At 31.8% G+C, this 19,059-nt stretch overlaps 2 protein-coding genes across 2 annotated transcripts; both read right to left on the reverse strand.

Annotated features, from left to right (window-relative positions):
• Positions 1-5,828: 5,828 nt before the first annotated feature.
• Positions 5,829-8,979, reverse strand: LOC133703844 (nudix hydrolase 12, mitochondrial-like). Its single transcript, XM_062128547.1, has 5 exons — positions 8,439-8,979; positions 7,355-7,469; positions 7,143-7,226; positions 6,201-6,350; positions 5,829-6,103 (listed from the first exon to the last, which is right to left on the reverse strand). Exons 1-5 carry the CDS (start codon positions 8,507-8,509, stop codon positions 6,023-6,025), a joined length of 501 nt encoding a protein of 166 aa, XP_061984531.1. The 5' UTR covers positions 8,510-8,979; the 3' UTR covers positions 5,829-6,022.
• A 5,848-nt stretch (positions 8,980-14,827) lies between these two features.
• On the reverse strand, positions 14,828-15,777 carry LOC133694945 (small ribosomal subunit protein eS27y-like). The gene is made up of 4 exons (XM_062116639.1): positions 15,621-15,777; positions 15,431-15,532; positions 15,312-15,340; positions 14,828-15,179 (listed from the first exon to the last, which is right to left on the reverse strand). Exons 1-4 carry the CDS (start codon positions 15,621-15,623, stop codon positions 15,053-15,055), a joined length of 261 nt encoding a protein of 86 aa, XP_061972623.1. The 5' UTR covers positions 15,624-15,777; the 3' UTR covers positions 14,828-15,052.
• Positions 15,778-19,059: the final 3,282 nt, after the last annotated feature.

Consider the following 19,059-nt stretch of genomic DNA (forward strand, 5'->3'; position numbering starts at 1 on the left):
AAATACCCTATGCAATGTTATACTTGAATATACATGACAAACTAGATTTATAGTCCAAAGCTTTCCATCAAATAGGGAGATAAAGATAAATAAAGGTAAAGAAAGTGTGGTCAAAGTCATTTCTAATTATGATAATTAATGATGTTTTAAAATTCAATATGCTCAGGAATGAGGGCTATGAGTGTTTGGGTGGAGGGTGATCACGCGTTCACATCAATATTCTTTTTTTCAGAGTTCACAAAGTTGATGATTGGTGATGGAAAACCCGACACTTGTAAAATAGTCTTTTTTGATGGGATTTAGGAACTCTTCGATAATAAAATCAGTAACTTTTAATAAGAGATTGCAATAAATGAGAGAATTAACTTTAAATTCTTAGAATAAGAGTGTTTGTTCTTAATTGTGTATGATAAATGCTTTGAAAATAAACTATGAATGCTTAGAGAAAAGAAAAAATATGAATCATTTACCTGGGTGGTTCGGGGCGTATATATAGCCTCTGAACTTTGTCATGTTGCTTGAATGGAGGGATTGGAGCATTATTTCCTCCTGATAACATTAATGAAAAATATATATTTCTTATGCAATATTAATTAAAGATATATATATCATTTACACAATATTAATGATGGACAAATATCTCTTATACTATATTAATGCTTGATGAAAATATGATAGACACTTAAGAGACTTTTATGCACCTAGAGATATAGAAAGATAATCATTCTTTACTTTGACATTTTATGTTAACAGACATAAGAATAAACAAATGAATCTCCATAACCCAATATATGGCTTAAAAGGATTATCAACTTCACGTGTATTTGGACATATAATGATTTGAAACTCAAGGGTGATGGATCTGACAACTTGTTGGACCCACATATAATTGGGTTCAACACATGGTTGAACCCAATTGTGTTGGGTATGATAGCTTATCAAACTCATAGGCACTTGGACTCAACGCGTGGCTAAACTCAAGAGTGTTGGATTTGGTATTTTATTAGTCCCACGTGCATTTAGGCTCAACGCGTGGCTGAACATAAAGGTGTTGAGTCTGGTATCTTCACCCTCATATGCACTTGGACTTAGCACATGATTGAACCCAAGGGTATTGGATCTAGCATGTTGTCAAGCCCTCATGCATTTAGACTAAGCTCGTGGTAAATCTAAAGGTGTTGGGTTTGACATCTTGACAGACTCGCATGCACTTGGGCTCAACTCGTGCTGAACTCAAAGGTGATGGGTCTAGCATTTTGTTAGACTCATGTATACTTGGGCTCAGCACGCAGCTGAACCCAAGGATATTGAGTCGAAAACAAGCCAAACTCATGTCATCTGGACTCAATATTTTGCCAAATCTAAGTATATGTGGCTGAACCCAAACGTGTTGGGTATGGCAGCTTACCATACTCATATGTACTTAGGCTCAACGCGTGACTGAACCCAAGAGTGTTGGATTTGGCATTTTGTTAGTCCTACATGCATTTAGGCTCAGCGCGTGGCTGAACACAAGGGTGTTGGGTCTGGCATCTTGTCACCCTCATATGCATTTGGACTTAGCGCATGATTGAACCCAAGGGTATTGGATCTAGCATGTTGTCAAGCCCTCATGCATTTAGACTAAGCTCGTGATAAATCTAAAGGTGTTGGGTTTGACATCTTGACAGACTTGCATGCACTTGGGCTTAACTCGTGCTGAACTCAAAGGTGATGGGTCTAGCATTTTGTTAGACCCGTGTATACTTGGGCTCGGCACACAGTTGAACCCAAGGATATTGAGTCGAAAGCAAACCAAACTCATGTCATCTAGACTCGATATTTTGCCAAATCTAAGTATATATGGCTGAACCCAAACGTGTTGGGTATAACAGCTTACCATACTCATATGCACTTAGGCTCAGCGCGTGGCTGAACCCAAGAGTGTTAGGTCTGACATCTTGTCAAACTTATATGCACTTAGACTCAGCGCGTAGCTGAACACAAGGGTATTGGATCTATTATTTTGTCAAGCTCTTATGCACTTAGCCTAAGCTCATGGTAAATCTAAAGGTGTTAGGTTTGACACCTTGTCAGACCCGCATACACTTGGGCTCAGCTCGTGCTGAACTTAAAAATGTTGGGTTTAGTATTTCGTCAGACTCATGTATACTTGGGTTCGGTATATAGCTGAATTTAAAGATGTTGAATCTGAAAGCAAGCCAAACTCATGTTATTCAGACTTGATATTTTATCAAATCTAAGTTCATTGAGTTATTAACATGTGTTTGACCTTTTAATTATGATCTTTTAAGCAAAAATATGACATTTATAAAATAAATTTAACCATAAATAATTAATTGAGGTGATTATATAAAACACGCATAAATGAAAAGATTATGATGACGCATGCAGTCCTTTCACTCGATAAGGATTTGAACCCATGCATTTACCACCGTGTTTCGAGTAAGAAGTAGCTCCTTCATAAGGAGGATACAGCAGAGAGTGGTAGAAGAAGTTCAAAATTCTAATTATATTCTATCGAAGTCTAACTATTAATAAAATACTAGTAACGAGAAACACAGCATACGATATCCATCTGCCTCCTCTTGATCGATCCCTAACCTTACTCGAAAACTGGGAGGCTATGGAAATTGGCAAAAGAGAGCTTTAACTTGTAATTATTGACTTATATATATATATAAAGAATTCTAATTAACAATAATTAAAAGACGGGGCATGCACTTGAATGATATTCCCTTGAGGAAAGCTTTTTATTTAATAATGGTGCATTTGACTGGGAATTTGTATCCATTGACTCACTAGGATATTTACTAACTAGATTTTTCCTTTCCTCGATCTGTGAGAGAGTGATAGCAATACATATGGCAGGATTGCTAACAACACCTATAATGATCCTTATATATAGTAATGCGGTTGAAATTATTTTTACTCCAACCATAATCCATGAAGGTTTTTGTTATTTTATTTTTTGAAATTAACACAATCCATGAAGTTATTTAATAAATCTATAAATACAGCTGAGCACAAGTTGGTGTAAAATGTTGTCTTCCTCGAAAAATAAATAGTATTAGATTTTCTCAGGCTTTTAGAAACAAATAGAAAAAAGAACAATAATTTCATGCTGCTCAAAATTATAGGAAATCCTCTTGTACAACACACGGGAGTCCCTTGTATCATCCGCATATTGGATTATATTTATTATTTAACAAATATATTAAAAATCCAAATAATCATAATAATAATAATAAAAAGAGTAAATCTTTTTATAAAAAAAAGTATGATAAAATGAAATAATGAATGCTGCTCATATATACATGATAGTTTGAGAGACTATCGTGTATTAGATAGAAGAAGTTCACAGCAAAGAATTGTTATTCTAAAAAAAATACTAAAAAACACGTCCTAGGGATGTATTTTTCCTTCCCTTTAGATTTGAGTTTTAAGTCCTCCGATGAATCCTATTTACAAAAAAAAAAAGAAAAAAAATAGTAAACTTCAAAGAAAGGTGCACTTTTGTGTAATGAAACGAAAAGGTGGTGTAGCTCCATAATCATGATTCAGTAGTCTCGCAATCACGAGCTGCACACCTCCACCATAGCTGGCCCACGAATGCAGGGGCCGAGCTAGCCATGGCTTGAGGGAGGAATGTCACTCCCAAAGTTTTGAAATCTTTTAATTTAGTCCTTATGTTTGAAGACTTTTTCACTGGGAGTATACATTTAACCATAGTTATTAAACTCGACCAGGACCGACAGGTCATCCTGGCAACTTGAAACCTAACTCGAGCTGGGTCTTACTTCAAACCATTTTGAATATTGACCCCACCAAACTTGAGTATACTGGGGGATTAACCTAGTTAAACCCGGTGAGATTTGATTGAGTCAACTCCAAGAATTTTTTAAAATAAAAACTGAAATGATGTTACTTTAGATAAAATAATTGACCTACGTTGACTTGATGACCCATGAATTGACCCAACAATCTTGTTACTCGTGAGTTGACCAGAAAATCATGCATTTAAACAAGGTTAAATGCCGAGTTAAGTCCGACAACTATGCATTTGACCCTTTAAAAAATAATTGTTTTGTTTTAATTTATTTTCATTTTATATTAGCAATCTCACTTATGAAACTTAGTTTTTCTCATAAAATTAGAAAACAAAATATAAAAGTTCATAGGAGTTAATTAAGCTTGATATCGAAAGATGGTTCATTTCATTTTTGTATGCATGGAAAGCAACAGTCTTGTATAAAAGGAGCATATTATAGATGAATATGAAGATGCACGACAAAAACTCCACTACTACAATGAAATCCACCATTTGGTACAATTTGCTTTAAATTAAGCGGTAAAGACAAATTACCGAGAAAAAAATTGTCCGAGACTAAATTTGGTTTCCACTAAAAAAGACCAAGCTCAAGCATTAGAAGTACATGGCTAGTAGAGATCTTATCTAATTTAAAAAGACTCTAACGAGAAGAATGCTTTACATTCAGCATAATATATAGATACTCACTATATATATTATTTTATTTTTATTAACGTGGATATCCGGGTTAATTTGCACGCACTTTAACTAATCTTACAGGTCCTGAAATTAACGATTATATAAGTTTCTAGTGATTCTGAAATTTATAAGACTCGAGTTAGTGATCTCCAAAGAAAAAATTCAAAATCTAACCAGTTAAGTTATACCTCTCAGTGCATACTCACTATATATTAACATTACACATGTGCGTTACTCAAAAATTCAAAATTTTACGAAATAGTAGTTGCATCGTATAACCAAACACTTTTTTGTTAAAGTGTTTCAAAACACATAAAATTAATTAAGGTACATATAATCTAACCGGACACTCCTACTAATTAAAAAAAAAAAACATATTGGTAATATTTCATCCCGGTTTAATGCCGTGCTATTAAATATTAGTAATCGAAGAAGATTTTCCGAGGGAGCTTGAAAGTAACGAAGAAGGTCATTCTGCATCGAAGATCATGAAAATCCCCGGTTCATGCTTCATGCCTGTTTTCTCTCGAAGCCTATACGCTTCGCCAATTTTCATTTTAGTTCCTAGAATTTTGGGTGAAAGTTATTTTGGTCCTTAAACTTAGTATTTTCTTGCATGTTAGTTCTCAAATTGAAAGATTTATGTCCTCGATTTTTAAAAAAATATATTTTCATCCCTGAGTAAAAAAATTGAATTGGTCCTTGTATATCAAATATTTTTAGAAAAAAGCTGGCTGGTATTAGCATAGAACGATGTGATGCCCATACCAGAGAGTCATGTTATTGAAATATGTTAGTCGGTGTGCCCACGTGATGTTGCAGGTAGTTTTTAAAATCTAATTTTATTTAATTCTAAGATAATTAAACATAGTTATTTGTAAAAGAAAGCAACGGTCAAGACGAAGATTCTAGAGAAAAAAATATTATATGTATGTGTATATAAAACATGTTGTTTTCATTAGCAAAATATTTTTGAAAAAAAAAAATAAAAGCAATTCAAATAAATATTCACAAAGATTTTAATAAATTAATTTTTTAAAAAAAAACATATCTCTCCAATAAAAACTCTATGTCATTGCATAGAAGTATTGTATTATAAATAAAGACTTATCTTGATATGAAAAGTAAGTTTTAATATATATATAAAACATGGCTCAATAATTCCGAAAAAAGATAAAATAATAATTAATCTAAAAAATTATGTAAGGAACTTATAATAAGAAATTAACAAATAGATATCTTATTCTTGTTGAATATTTATTTATGAGAAAAAAAATTAAATTTTAGATATTAAGTTTAGATATAATAATTCACGAAATAATTGACATTTTGACAATTGTCTTATTCATTCCGTCTGAATGATATATGGAATCTGTACAAATGGAATCGACATTTTGACAATTGATGGTGACAGTCTCATAGGACTATGCGTTGCGCTCTCTACCCCATTATCAGAAACTGGGATCATACGAGTCTCTCCCAGATCTTCCCTTCTGCCAAGGTCCTTGTTTCTCAAAAGAGAAGCAGAAAGTGTTTCAGAGCATCCCTCATCCAATCATACCGGCAGCATTCAAATGCTTCGTTTACAGTAAGCTGTAACAGATGAAATATATATAAAAAAAAGTACATACAGATAAGGAATCATTGTAAGTTCTCATATTTCCATTACAAGTTCACGAGAAACACTAACCCATTTTCTATTGTAACTAGCCTGTCCTGGCCACTGGTCAAGCTCCTCGGTCACCTGCAGCGCAAACATGTAGCCTCGACAACCTCCTGCCAAGCTGCAGCTATTCTGGCTGCTCTTGCTTCGGAACTCCCAAACTCCCAATGGGTTTTCCTGTAGTAAACATAAACCAACTTTCATTTTGACGCATGCCTGGATTTGCAACCTCCTGGATGTATATATACCAGTCAGAAGATTGAGATTTCCATCACAAATTCGTCAACCGGCCTCTCAATAAATAGGTATTAATCATTTGTTTATACATGATTCCAGCAAACCATATGCAATCAATCATCTGATCTGGGCTCTTAAAAGAGGGTGTACTATCCTACTAATAATAAATTTGAGAGCATAAGAAACTGAAATCTAGTAGCTTCATGGAAGAAGTTTTGCCTCAGACAATTAAGTATATATCTCAAGTCTTTCACAGTAACTTTACCGTGCCTCTCAGAGTAATACATATTTAACAGGGTAATACGGTAAGATGTTTATATGCAGCATTTGGATTATTTCACATACAAGATGAGGGAATCAAGGCAAGTCTTCTACCTGAAATGTATTCGTTTCCTTTATAATTAACAGCAAGCTGTTCTTTTTACTCAAATAAGCCGGTGTGTCCGATGAAACTGAATTGATCAGCACCGACAGATGTGGGAAATAAGTTCTATCCTGACTTGATCCCAGCAATCCAAACTAAATCCAGGGCTTAAAGGCAACATGGAAGGACATGATCTTAATGGTTAAACATCTCAAGAAGTAGTTCTCATTGGGAAGATAATAAGAGCAACTAGATAGAAATATGTTGAAACCACCCCAAGTAGACGATTAAATGAATATTTTTCATTTGATGATAACAAAGCATTTGAAACAGAAGAATTGTGCCTCTCACAGGGAAAGGAGACCTACACCAAGAATTCCTTTCACTCCAGCTTCCTCGATGGCCTCACGGCATGCAGCTTCGCCAACGGTCTCATCATTCTCCCATCCACCCTGGTAATAGATAGATGAGATCAGAATTAATGACTCTGAAAATTACGTTGACAATACAATCCATTCAGATTACAAATGTGAAAATTGTTATCTCAATTATCGAATATAAAAAGGAAGAAGATATGTACTTTTGGGAACACAAGATCACTACGATTTGGTGTCGAGATCATGAGGATAAGAACCCTGTCCTCCCCATTGCAGCCTTGATCCTCGACATTCTTGTCAAGTTTGTAAGGAATGCACCTTGTTTTTCATAGAGCAATCAGAATGGAGCGATGAAAGAAAAATAGCAGTAGAAAAAAAGTAAGATCTAACATGCATTTTCGTAAAAAGCAGACTAACACAAGAAGCACACACTGATGTTAAAGCGCCATGTGTCAAGTAGTCCACCAAGTCAATTGTCAATATCAATGTGAACAACATGACAGCAAAGCTACTATGATTCCCAAACTTTTCAGGTCCCAGAAAGTTCATAATTTAAGGGGGGATCTGTCACTAAGCTTGAGAATTTTGTTAGGCAGACGGAAGCTTCCCAGAAAGATATATTTTTAATCACCCCTTAATGTCACTTGTTGAAACGAAAAACTTTTTTCTTTTACGAAGAAATCATTCTTCATGACTAAACTAGCAGAATCTTTCGCATCATGTAGCTTTCCTACTAAAATCAGTGCTGCATACAAGGACAAGGTAGCTCTAGTCAATAATATATATATATATATCTACTCTTCAATGAAAGTCTTTCACAGCACAGAAGAATGATTTGGACAGCCATCTGAGCAAGTAAGAGAGACATCCTGTCTGTCCATTGTATATGAGTATCACGATTTGGATTTTGGAAGAAGAAGATAGCCACGTAATTCTATAATGATTAACATTCCTCAACCAAAGACTTGTACAACAACAGAGTAAAGAGGAGTCAATGCTTGGAGTCCAGGTCTATTTATATGTTTATCAACAAAATTTTACGTAAAGAATCTGCTTAATTACACCATAATAACAGTATTAACATCGCTTCTTCTAAAGAAAAGACAAAATCATCACAGACAAGCCCCAGAGTTGAACTTCCTATAAACACACTAAAATATTCGTTTCTTTAAAAACTTTTTGAACGCGGTAATTAGCCTGGATTATGCACAAAAAAACGTTAATCCAAAACAAAAAATTAAAATTAAAATGAAAGATGAAACAGATTTAAAGAAAAAGTTCTCATACCCGGCTACAAGCCTAAACTGATCAACGTAACGTTGTCTGTGTCTTCCTGTTCTTGCTAACAAAGTAGACATGATATATCCTTAACTTCAGTTTATCTAACAGTAGTAAAGATAGCAGCACAGAAGATGAAAAGAAGCAGGGGTAACAAGTTCAAGTGCTGCATAAATTAAATGCTTGCCTTGCCCTTTTCCTTTTAATGGTGGAAGAACTAGTACCTGTTTGTAGCAAACAAGGATTAAAACAAAAAACAAAAGGTAGAGGTTGACACCGACGAGGATATATGAGAGAAGTAAGCTAAATGAAAGAGATTAAGGGTGTTTATAAAGGGAGAGTACGTAGCCGCACAGTCAATAATGGCAACTGAAAAACTTAACGTTTCGACGTATCAAACAAGGAGTTGTTGGCTCTGCTCCTTCAGGGAAATTGGGGTTTGTGAATTCTCATTAGACTCAAATAGCAAAAGGGTAAGGCTCGCAGGCTTCTTCAGGGGAAGAGATCGACTCTGCCCTCTGGTCGCTGTTTATTACTAGTAAATTGCTAGATAATGCTGTTGTGTGGTAACTGCATGACTAGGACTTGGAAAAAGAAAACAGCTCCCTTTATATCACCTGATTTTGACATTTTTGTCTTTCCTTTCATTTATCGGTCATGAAAATAAGAAGGATTTAATTTACTCTATTGAATTATCTTTGCCTTAACGATTATTGGCATACATGTTGTTAGCTAACTTCAAGATCACGTCCAAGAAAACCCCATGAAGCTCTTATTGGTGAGAAACAAGAACTTAATTTGGATGGAGCTTCTAATGTATGATGAAGATGTGTTGTTTTGTTTCTCAAGAGGCTCAATATAAATTGGATTTACATCCTTCGAATTTCACTATCTATTTTGAATTATATTTTTACCATTTTTAACATATAATTAAAATTAAAATAACATCCTTGATAGTTAAGTTTTCAATAAATTTGGAGAGACACGGAAAATCTTAATCCATTTCTTTTTGTCAGGCAGTATATTTATACGTGACTTTATAACATAGCATGTAGCATAAAGATAGGATTTCTCAACCTTTAAAATTGTAGTTCTAAACTGTAGAAAAAATCTCCTAGCTTCTAAAAATATTTGAAATTCAATAATAATAATCTTATTATGAAAATAGCATATAAAATTGTTTAAATATAATTTAAACCAATCTTGTTAGATAAACATAAACCAAATAAAACTTAATTTGGTATTTATTTTAAAAAAAATACTATGGGTATGATTGATTTTAGTCAATTACGGTCTATTTTAGTCAACCATGATTGATTGGTCTATCAAAGTCGATTTTAATCGATATGGGTTTGATATGATTAAAAAAAAATTTTGTTTTTTATATTTTTCATATATATTATCAATGTTCCACGTCAATGTGCAGTCTCTCACTTGGGTTTTCAATGATGTACCATATTAGTTATTTCTCCTACCATTTGCATCTTTCCATCCTTGAGCTTTATACAAAATAGAGTCAAGAAGTTGGAATAAATAAAACGGCTCGAGTGCTGGAATGCTGTGGTGAATGGAACTATGACCACAAACACTACAGATGAAGCAATGGTGGACCGCATAAATCACCCTCAAGGGAGGAAAAATTAAATAATGCAAATTGTTATTAGAAAAATAACAATAAAAGAACAAAATGAACTTCACTTTGCAGTGAGGAGGAGACGACAAAAAACTATGGATAGATGGGTGGCTCCCTCCAACCCCAACCACCCATCCTCGACACTCGAGAGGCATAAGACGTAAGCACTTATCCAATCCAACAGTTAATTTATACATTAGCTCAAAAGCATGTCAGCCGGCCACATCAGTTTACTGTCGTCTAGACATCCGTGTCAAGTAAATAGAAGTCAAAGACGTCATATAAATACCTTAAATTTAGTACAAGTTCCTCCTAATTTGAATAAATGTCAAAGACGTAATATTTTATGTCCCAGTCTTTAATTTAACATTTTTTTTTATATCCAAGTTAATATTTGGATTTACTTTCTGGTCGGCTCCACGGACATTATATTCTTGCAACCTCTCTCCAAGAATATTACATCTAGTTCTTACCATGAATTTATTCGGATCAACTTCACATTATTACCAAAACTCTAAGATGCGTTGGCAAATTGTTGTATAAATAGATATAAAAAACTGTTCATTACTATAATAAAATTACAATATTATCCTTTAATGAAAAAATAAAGTCTTTATTGTCGGGGTTATTTGGTTGTATCAATAGTTCATTGGTCATTAAAGTATAGTCACAAATGCAGGTATTTTTTTCACTTTTTTATAATAGTAAAATAACTAATATATCTGCCAGATAAAAAAATGAAATTATTGATTAAAAAATAGAATTGTTGACTAAGGGTATTTATATCTTTTACTTTTAGAATATAGTATAAGGATATTTTTGCCCTTAAAATAAAAATAAATTAAGATATTCATCTAGGGGAGTTTTCATCCTTTCACATATATTTTTTTTTTTGTTGATTTTAGATTCATGAACGATGTTTTTGTTTTTTATATTGAATAATTAATTTTTATATTCCAAAAGTTAATGGTGTATATTCCTTCACGCATTAGGGAATGAGAGGTACTCGTGCTCTTTAGGTGGTGTTGGTAGCACCTCTTGATAACCAAACATACCTTTCCATCATGTCGTTAGAGGCTCCTACGCGTCCTCTTCCTCGTGTGACGAGTGATGGTGGCAAATGTCTTTTTATTTTTAATATTTCAATTTCAGTCCTTATTCTTTTTATTTTTTATTTTTTTTCTTTGAGACTTTTGTTTAAGTTTTTTTAGTTTTCAATTTCATTCTTCAATCAAAGTTTATAGTGTATTTTTTTTTCGATTTGATCCTTATTTTTTTTATTTTTTTTTCATTTGTTAAAGTTATTTTTCTTTTCAATTTAACCCTCCAATCAAAAAAAATTGGTTCCCCTCTGATTTATTTTTTATTTTTATTTTCATCCTTATTATTTTAATTACAATCTTTTATTTTAGATCTTTTTTTGTAATTATAATTTCTTTATTTTTTATTTATAATGCTTCCAGTCTAATAACTCGGGTCATGAGTTTGAAAAGTTAATGGAGGTCAACATCTTTTTTTTTTTGTTTTTTCTTGATTTCATTGTTCGACAATATTTTATTTTAAAAAAAATATTAGTTTTATGGTTTTTTTTAATTTTTTTTATATCAAGTTATCTCATTCTGATGATTTGATCCAAGGGTATTGCAGGTTAATCCAAGTTGACTCGCTTCTTATTACCCAAGTTACATGTCTATCACGGTTACTCGAGTTGACCTTAGCCATTTTTTGTTCTTATTTTATCACTTTTATACTTTCAAGGTTTCTTTTCAAGTTATCATAATCCTTTTAATTATAAAAAAATTATTTTTTTATGATCATTATCTTTTTATCATCTAATTAAAAATAGAATCAACTTGTTAAATCCAATAAGACTTGTAAACCAGGGCTTTTGTTTTTAAAATGCACCTGTGACTCCTAGATTATTGCTGTCTTTTTCCTTTTTTTATTTTAATTTTAATTTTAATTTTATTTGGTGCCTTTTATAATATATGTTTTCTTAAAATAATTTTTTTTAATTTATGTTTTAATTAAAATCCCTCTTCTATGATTTTTTATTTTGTTTATTTGACCTTTTTTAATAGAGGTTTTTTTAAAATAAATTTGTATGTATTTAATTTTTAAAAATATTATTATTATTATTATTCTAATTTTTTTTTTATATAAATGAACTTTATTTTTTAAAATAAAAAATATTTATTTTAAAATAATATTTTTAACATGTACAGTCTTATATTTTTTTTATTCAATCGATTTCATATGTTTTTATTTCTATTAAATTTTTATTGAATAAAATTTTAATTTTGATAAAAAAATTCAATAAATAAAATCAAATTAATATTTCATATCGTATGATCAAATATCCTTATATGTTTTTATTTCTTTATTTTTTAAGTTCTACTTATAGTTATTGTTAATAATTTTTTTTATTTATTTACTAATAATTATCAGTTTATTTAATTAGATACTTGTATAAATTTTATTTATTTATATTTAGATTTTTTTTATGTATAAAAATGCATCTCCACACATCTAAGTTTTTTTTTTTAAATAAAAATAATTAACATGAACGGGTTAAATAACTGGTTAATAATAGTGGGTTAACTTTTTCCACACATGAGACGAGAGAGAAGTGCAAATTTTCCAAACACGAGGGAATTACCCTGTCCACATCTAATCAATCACAACTTGTAAGAAGGTCCGATCGAATAGGCTCGTGTGGATCTCTTTTAAGTGCTCATCAAATCAAAAAAGGTTAAACGTTAAGGTATGATAATGGAAGGATTACTGTCAGGGTGCCTTTTGCGTGTCATTTCGAATTACCTAAACACTTTAAAACAAAAAAGAAAAAAGAAAAAAACGTTAAAACACTTTAATATATTTTTTAATTTTTTTATAATAATTAAATATTATAACTGAGTTTATTAAGACGCGCGAGACAAGTCAAAATGTCACGAGTTTGAGCATTGGACTTCACAACTATTTTCTAAATACCACAACATACCCTCTTGCATTCAACTTGGTTCAAATCTAAAAGAAAAGGTTTATGAAAAGAAATTTCATTGAATGCATGAATGGTGGTATATAGAAAATAACATCTTAAACATCGAAATGAGGAAAGATACCATCTAGGTCCAATCGAGAATAACCTAGCCCAAACTACAAAGCGTACCCATTATTTTTAGATGAGGCCTCACTTCTAAGCATACGGGACAGAACTCTGGTTATCCGTCCGCAAAATGCTTGTCTGGGAGACAGCATACCCGAGCCGATCAGGAAAAGAGTTTTTTTTTCCTTTACGCCGTTGGATTCATCGCCAGGACTTGGGTTTGGATACAACCATAGTTTTACAATGGCAGTAGCATAAAAGTAATCAGAGCACACATTCACACATGCAAAACTAGAGATACCGTCTGTTTTAAAACAAGGATGGAACACTCAAAAAGTTGAAAAAGAAAATAAATAAGTAAATTCACTGAGGGCTGCTGTTCAAAACCATGGATACAAATCAAAGCGCATCGAACCATGATAAAACAAGCAACTCTTACAAGAAAATGGATGCAGAAACTGTGGAAGTTACTAATGAAATCACATCTTGTTGAACCAAACAGAAACTACCACAGCAGGCAAAAACAACAATGATTTGGACAATAAGAAAAAATTTACATATCAGAAATGCAATTGCTAAGTACCACACACAGCATGCATTTCTATGGATAAAAGAAACTATAAGCTGCTGCAAAATACTAAGATATTTACGATAATTCTACTACTTGAGGACTTTTTTTTTTGTCTATTCAGATCGTGATCAATGCTCTTCCTCCTAGATGGAATGCATTCGTTTTTTAAACAAGTTCCATGGGATTTCAACATAGAAGGATATCAATGCCCATATGGTTCCTACTTCCAGGATGAAAAACATAAATCCATTACAGAATAAAACTGAACTAAATTCAAGAATAGTTGGGAGGATCCATGTAGGATTGTTTTCACAGTAGATGCAAACCATAACCTTATAGATATACCTGCTACAAGTCCTCTCCAGGGGGCATGGAACCTAATTTCACTTACAATCAAACATTGTACCTAAATCAAATAACACATGTCAATCAAGGTTAACAGCCTATTTTAAAGTTCGATACCTTCATCCACTAATGACAGTGATGCCATCCCTAATCGAGAAACATAGAGACCATGTCATGTCTAAACTCTTCATGACCTAAATTACCACCCAGAGTACTGTGCAAGGACCTAGTAATCTCAAATCACAAAGAAACAGCACAAATCCAGAAAGACATACATTAACCTTCAGTTGGGAAACAAGTATCCCCTAGAATGGGAAATCCATAAACAATGCAAAAGATGCCATGCAGAGGCATGTAAACTGGGGAAAGTCAAGAAACATTATTACAGGTAGAACATTGCACAGGACATAGTAGATGTGTCTTCTAGGTGCCTTGACTGGACTATCATCATTCATAAAACGCAAAAGTAATTCTCCAAAATCAAGTAGTGTGTGAGCTAGAATGCTAAGAACTCCATTTCTCTCGTCAAAACAGATTGCCCAAAAACTACATGTTAAACTAATAATACTACCATAGTAAAGGCTATTTAAATATCAACATTCACTACCATACCATCAACTAGCTACCACAAACTCGCGGATAGAAGGTTGAAATGCACAATGCAGCTTGGTGTGGAAACCTGGAGCCTCAAAAGAGGCATACACAAACTATAATCAACTACAACATAATAAAAGGCAGTAACAAAACTCAAATTCTACATATTAGACTTAGATTGATATTCAAATCATTTCTGAATCCAACAAATCCAAAATCTCATGTAGTCATTGATAACCTAAGACAATCAAACATTAAACATCAAAATCAAAACCCCAGGTGTTCAATGCATCGTTATCATTCCTAAGAAAGACCTCTAAAACAATTTACCAAACAGGGCACGAAAATATAAAGACAGTAAATTATCATAATCTTCACTCGCTCTTCTTCCTAAAAGAGCACCCCTCTGTAAGCTTGGCACGACCACCAGTTGGTTGGCACAGCACTGTCTGGCAGTTCCCACACACCACAACAGTTTGCGAGTGACTAAAAACAGTTGTTCTGCACACAACATATTAATTTAATTAAGCAAACACCCACAGCCCAATTTCAATCTAAATAGATAAGAGCTTAAATCTTGTTATTCAGAAAAAAAATCATCAAGAAAGATAAAAAGGCCATGACATGACTTACATGTTGAAGCAACCCTGGCACTTCACATCCTGCAAGGTTTTACAGGAAAATATAATCATAAATTAACAACATAATCAGACGGTAAAAAAAAGAAGCAAATGTACGATAATTTTAATTACCATGAAAAAAGAGTTTGGAGACTGAACAAGACGCTTGAGCTTGTGCTTCCTCTTCTCTAGCTCAGCTGGTGGGTTAAGCAAATCGATATCGTTTTGGAGAACCTTTCATCAACAAGATTCAAAAAATCAGATCAGTTGAAGAACGAAACAGATCATAGCAGAGTAAAAATCCTGATTCACATGTACTCACCATTTTGAACTTTGAAACAGCTTCTTTCCTTCTTTCTTTCTTTCTTTCGCAGGATTGAGAAACCCTGGACTAGAAACCCTGGAGAGCGAGAAAGAGAGGAGGTGCTTTGTGGCTGGTAGAGAAAAATATAAAGGGCTGGATGAGGATTGTGAGCCGTTGATTCTGAACTATGTTACATCTTGGCCTTTCATCTCGAAGGGTCTAGGGCAACATAAAAAAACCAAGGGCATAATCGTCCATTTAATGATATTCCACTCTTTTTCACTTATGTCGGTTAGTGATAATGTGTTTGGTACCTGCAGTCCTTGCAGTTTGCTGACGTGGTCCGTCTTTTTCATTTTCTCTTAGATTTATCCCTGCAATCTATATTTTTCGTCAAGTGTATTATTGAAATAAAAACAATTACGTTTGGTTATTTGAATTTATGAATTTAAATTTGGTCTAACTCGAGATATTAGTAAACAAATATTATAATATTTTCTATATCCTGACTCAAAATACAATTTTATTAACATCTTTTTATATATTTATATAAAAGTGCAAATGAATTGTTAAACTCATAATAATTTAAATTATTATATTGCATGTGTTATTCAAACCTTTTGTAATTTTTAGCATATAGCATTGTAATATTTTAATAATTGTATTATAAAATATCCTTAAGGGAGCTAATATGTCATTTATTATTTAAATTAAATGATAATTAAGATTTAGAGACCAATAAATTTAGTATCCATTGTATTATAGTGGCGAGTTAAATATATTTATGATGGATGAAAGTGTAAAAGTTATGTTTTATATAAAGAATTTTTAGTTTAACCATAAAAAAAGTTAATAGAAAAAATCTCTGTCTTTCATTCACATAAAATAACCCTACAAATTTGACATGGAGTAGAAGACTTTTTATTCTTTACAACATAAAGAATTTATGAACAATTACTTCAATACTTAATTAACAATAACCATGGATTTTTATTATATTATTTTTTCACTGCGTTTATATGCTTTACATATTAAAATTACCTTAAATGTTGTATTGTAATCTTCTTTTTATTATATTAATTAGTGTTAATTTGATTACATAAACCTCAAACTTGTCCCTTTTTATTGGGAATTCAATTATTGAGGGGTCTTTGATGAGTATTTTCTCGGAGTAGTATTTTAGAAAAAATAAGTTAATGCGCCTATAAAAATTGGTGTGGGTTTGTAAAATAAAAGTTTTTAAAGCCTTTAAATATTGTAACTTCCAAGTATCTTTGTATTGTCATGAAAGAAATACATTGGATTCATTATTTTCTCAATTTGAAAGAAAAAAAAAATAGATTGGATGTTCTCTTTAGGACCTCAACAGTTAAATATTTTAAATTAGTTTTATTCAAGTATAATTTTAATACTTGTTTAGTTTATATGTTGTAATTGTTTTTTTTTATATATATAAATCTTTTGCAAGTTTATATATTTAATTAGTATGCATGCTAGCTTTTTATAATGATTGCAAGATTATTTTTTTAATGTTTATATAATCATAAACTAAATAAATAGGCACAATTGTTTAATCATCTAATTATTTTACGATTCTTGATCAACTATAATCAACTATCATATATTAATATTTTTCTGGAGTCTATTGGATGTTTTTATATTATTTAACATAATCTCTTATGTTTATAATTAAACTTTCAAAATAGTCAATAAAAATGTTACCACTCCCATCAATAATTCTTTATAAATATCAACTTGCTTTAGCTTCATTTAGTCTTCGTGTTAATTGATAAAAAATCTAGCTTCTTTCTATCGATGCTCTATCTAACATTTCCATTCTTTTTTTATAATATCGAACAAATATAAATGTATTATCTATATAATATCAATATAGTATATAGATAAAATATTTTTTTAAATTTCAAGTCGAGTTATCTAGTTGAAATAATCTCTCTCTCTCTCTCTCTCTCTCTCTCTCTCTCTCTCTCTCTCTCTCTCTCTCTCTCTCTCTCTCTCTCTCTCTCTCACACACACACACACACACACACACACACACACACACACACACAAAACTTTATTTTCTTGGATATTTGGATTGGATGCTCTAACTCTTGTAGTTTTATGGAGTGGCTCGTCTATTGCCCTCCACAATTCATTAATTCATTAATTTTCTCGCATCGTCTATAAAAATTGAACTATATTGTTTTACATACCTTATAATCTTAGCATGAATAACTTTTAGGTTCGTTAATGCAAAAGTCAATATCTTCACATTTTTAAACTCTGGTAAAAGTAGCAAGACTTTAAGGGCAAAATGGTAGCAAAACAAGGCATTTATTTTTGGTTAGTAGGACCTTATCACACAAGAATAAACTTTGAGGACCAAGATGTAATCCAGCCTTTGCTTGTAATGGGTACGTGTGATGATTCGTGTCATCATGTCCTCTTCCAATTGCAAGCCATTAAAGTAACTCAAAAAATTATTTGAGTTATTTTTAGAATAGTATCGTTTTCTCTCCATTTGGATGGCAATTCTCTCCTGACTAGAGAGCTTTAAAAAAGAGAGGTGCATAAGGGGAAAAAACAAAAATAAACAAATTATTTTTTTCACTACTATCTTTTTAAATATTCAGTAATTTAAATTTCTATTCTTATATTCATATCTAACATATTGATTTTAATTAATTTAATTCTCACTATAACTAGAAAAATATAAAAGCAAAAAGCATGAAAAATTATATATTTGTGATTAAATTTCCACCTTTCATTTCCAGCTATATTAGATTTAAACTCTGTACGGGCACAGATATTTTATTTGATATATAATTAGTTTAATTATTAAATATATCTAGAGAAATAATTTAATTATCTTCTTTTCAATGAATTATATTTTTTTATGATGATTACAAATTATTTTTAAATATGATTTTGGTGAGTAGAGAAATTATCATTTGAAGTTAATTAAAAGTATAATGTTTATTATAAATAAAGTTGAAAATAATGATCTTTACTTATTATTCTAAATATTATAAGTTTGATGTTATTGCATATGAAGGTAATTTTTTTTTGTCTGATATTCATTTTTTTTAATGATCAGGAGCATCTGTTATTAGTTTGCCAATCAAACAAAATATCTCCAGCACTAACCTAATGTATTTGAAGAAATAAATTTCTTTTGATGTTAATTCTAAAATCCGAACTAAAAAATAAAATAAAAAACAAAACAAAGAGCAAGCTGTCTTGACCACCTACCCTACCCCTTAAGACTACTAGTAGTACGTTATACACCATATATATATATATATATATATATATATATATATATATTTTTGGTAACCCGGGGTGTCCGGGCCAGCTTACGCGCACCATAACTAATCCCCGGACCCACTAAACACCCTGCAAGCCCAGTAGGCATATAAAACAACGCGAGGATGACAAGCATGCACGCTAGGGCTCG

This window comes from Populus nigra, chromosome 1 (genome assembly GCF_951802175.1).
Source record: "Populus nigra chromosome 1, ddPopNigr1.1, whole genome shotgun sequence".
Taxonomy (NCBI): Eukaryota; Viridiplantae; Streptophyta; class Magnoliopsida; order Malpighiales; family Salicaceae; genus Populus; species Populus nigra.